The sequence below is a fragment of the Mirounga leonina genome, unplaced genomic scaffold, assembly GCF_011800145.1.
Source record: "Mirounga leonina isolate KUSES-001 unplaced genomic scaffold, KU_Mleo_1.0 Mir_101414, whole genome shotgun sequence".
Taxonomy (NCBI): domain Eukaryota; kingdom Metazoa; phylum Chordata; class Mammalia; order Carnivora; family Phocidae; genus Mirounga; species Mirounga leonina.
Genome location: NW_023270121.1, coordinates 1372924 through 1375195, shown reverse-complemented (window position 1 = coordinate 1375195; position 2272 = coordinate 1372924). Strand labels below are relative to the sequence as shown.

Sequence of the window (2272 nt, the reverse complement as noted above, 5' to 3'; positions counted from 1 at the left end):
TCAGAGCCAATGAATGAGGGAAAGCCAGAGAGCCAGGAAAAGCCCAAAGAAGAAGAAAAGCCAGCCAGCAAACCAAAGGCTGCGGGAAAGCGCCCAGCTGGGGATGGTGTACCCAGGAAGGCCAAAAGAAAAACCAACAAGGGGCTGGCTCAGTGCCTCAAGGAATATAAGGAGGCCATACACGATATGCATTTGAGCAATGAGGAGATGATAAGAGAATTTGACGAGATGGCCAGGGTGGAGGATGAGGTGAAGAAAACCAGACAGAAATTGGGGGGGTTTATGTGGATGCAAAAAAGTTTACAGGACCCCTTCCACCCGAGGGGCCCAAGGGAACTCAGGGGTGGGTGCAGGGCCCCACAGAGGGGCTTTGAAGACATTCCTTTTGTGTAGTGCCCCTGGCAGGCATTTGCCCAGGCCCTGTGCTTTAACCTTATGCTAGTAATTTGCTTTAGCTGTCACTCTGGTTATCAGTAGCCTTTTGATCCAACTAGAACACTCTACCAGTAGGAGATTTTTCACCCATGTGCATTGCAAAGTCGTTATAATTCTTGGAAAATAAAGTAGCTTATAATATCATCTATAGAATCAGTCCACTTTGTAAAAAAAAAAAAAACCATAAGTTTATATAGTACCTCTATGCACAGGAAAAATAGAAACTTTTGTTCACCAAAAGGTTAACAGTGGTTCTCTGAATTATAAGACTGTGGGTGACTTATTTGTTTTCTTTCTACTCATATTTTTTCCCTAAAGAACACAGATTACTTTTCTCATAAAGAAATACTAAAATATAAAAAAAAGAAAACAATACACAAAAGAAATACAAAGATCTGTTCAGTGAGTTTATGAAGGCAATGGAGACACTTAAAATTCTTGTCAGAACTTAATATGTAAAACTTGCATACCTCTAGGACTCATATTTAAAGGAATCAACCAGCAGTTATGACAGATCCATTGCTGTAAAAGACAGTCTTGTCATCTGTGAAATGGGGATAATACTTGCCTCACAGGATTGCCGAATGGAATAGATGAGGTGCTGAGTATGTGAGCTGTGTTGGTCTGGTTTCTACTTTTTCCCCTACACTAGCAGGGACCAAGACCGCCCCCCCCCCATCAGACACTTGGAAGAGGGTAAGGTACAGCTCACCTATGCTCAGGAATAAGGCCAAAAGATGGGTACCACCCTCCCCTGGGTACTGCCATGTCTTCTGGACACTGTGCCTCTTCTTATGAGTTCTGCACACTCTTAAGGGTCTCACTGCTGCTGATGGGCTGGTGTCCTCAAGGTGACAAAGTTATGCTTACCCAAGTGGGTTAACACCTCAGTAATACTTTGGCCCTTAATGGATTTCAGATTTTTTTTAGCAAAACAATCCTTTCTGTGTTTGTTGCTTTGTAAGTATGTATTTGCAGACAGCTATCTCTCTACTGGATTCAGATATGGGAGGCTGGAATAAAATCTGAGGGGCACACACCAGTTTTTTCGTCTGTCGGTGCCTTGTCTGCTTGATTCCTCTTTCCTCAGAGGAAATTGTCTCCTAGGAAACTCTTGCCAGGTCCTACCTTACAAGGTTAACACACCTTCCCACATTTAAGGTTTTAAGAGCATTGCTACTTAAATAGTGGTCAGTGGACCAGCTGCATCAGCATCACCTGAGAGAGTTAGAAATGCAGAATCTCAAGTCCCCATCCAAGATGTACTGAATCAGAATCTCCATTTAACAATATCTGTAGTTGATTTCTGTATGCATTAAAGTTTGAGAAGCACTGTTTTTAAGGAGACTTTACCTAGCCTCCCCACTCCCACCTTCACATGAAATATGTGACTAGAAGAATAAATACATGTACTACATAAGATATACATCAGATTATCTTTGTTAAACTGTGTTAACTGTGTTAAACTTTAGTTCCACATTCCCTGCACTAATAGAGCCTAAAACAAATTTAGTGAGTCAAGACCTACAATTTATTAAGGAAGTAGGGTAGATTAGTAAATAATCAGATTATATCACATCACAGGTAGGTAGGGTGAGAATTGTTTTGTGAAAATTGTGTTTCAGTTACATATATATGTATATTTGTACACCCTGAGTTGTGATGAAAAATGTATTTATGATTGTGGACTGACACTTTTAAAAAACTGAGAAACACTGCATTGGACTCTGCTTCTCAAAGCGCAATCTTTCCTTTCCATCCTAGTACCTCTAATGCCTAGCATGGTGTCTGACAAGTCATAGGTTCTTAATAAATTTATAAATAATAATAACTAGGA

At 40.6% G+C, this 2272-nt stretch overlaps 1 protein-coding gene across 2 annotated transcripts in view; it reads left to right on the top strand.

The window, feature by feature from the left end:
- TCEAL2 (transcription elongation factor A like 2) overlaps positions 1 to 419 on the top strand; it is a 794-nt gene extending 375 nt beyond the window's left edge. The window contains exon 2 of one of the 2 annotated variants that reach the window (XM_035016359.1): positions 50 to 419. In XM_035016359.1, coding sequence (XP_034872250.1) covers positions 50 to 393 — 344 coding nt within the window. In that variant the 3' untranslated portion in view covers positions 394 to 419. The remainder of the gene's footprint in view (positions 1 to 49) is intronic. The other variant, XM_035016273.1, reaches the window with a different exon arrangement.
- Positions 420 to 2272: the final 1853 nt, after the last annotated feature.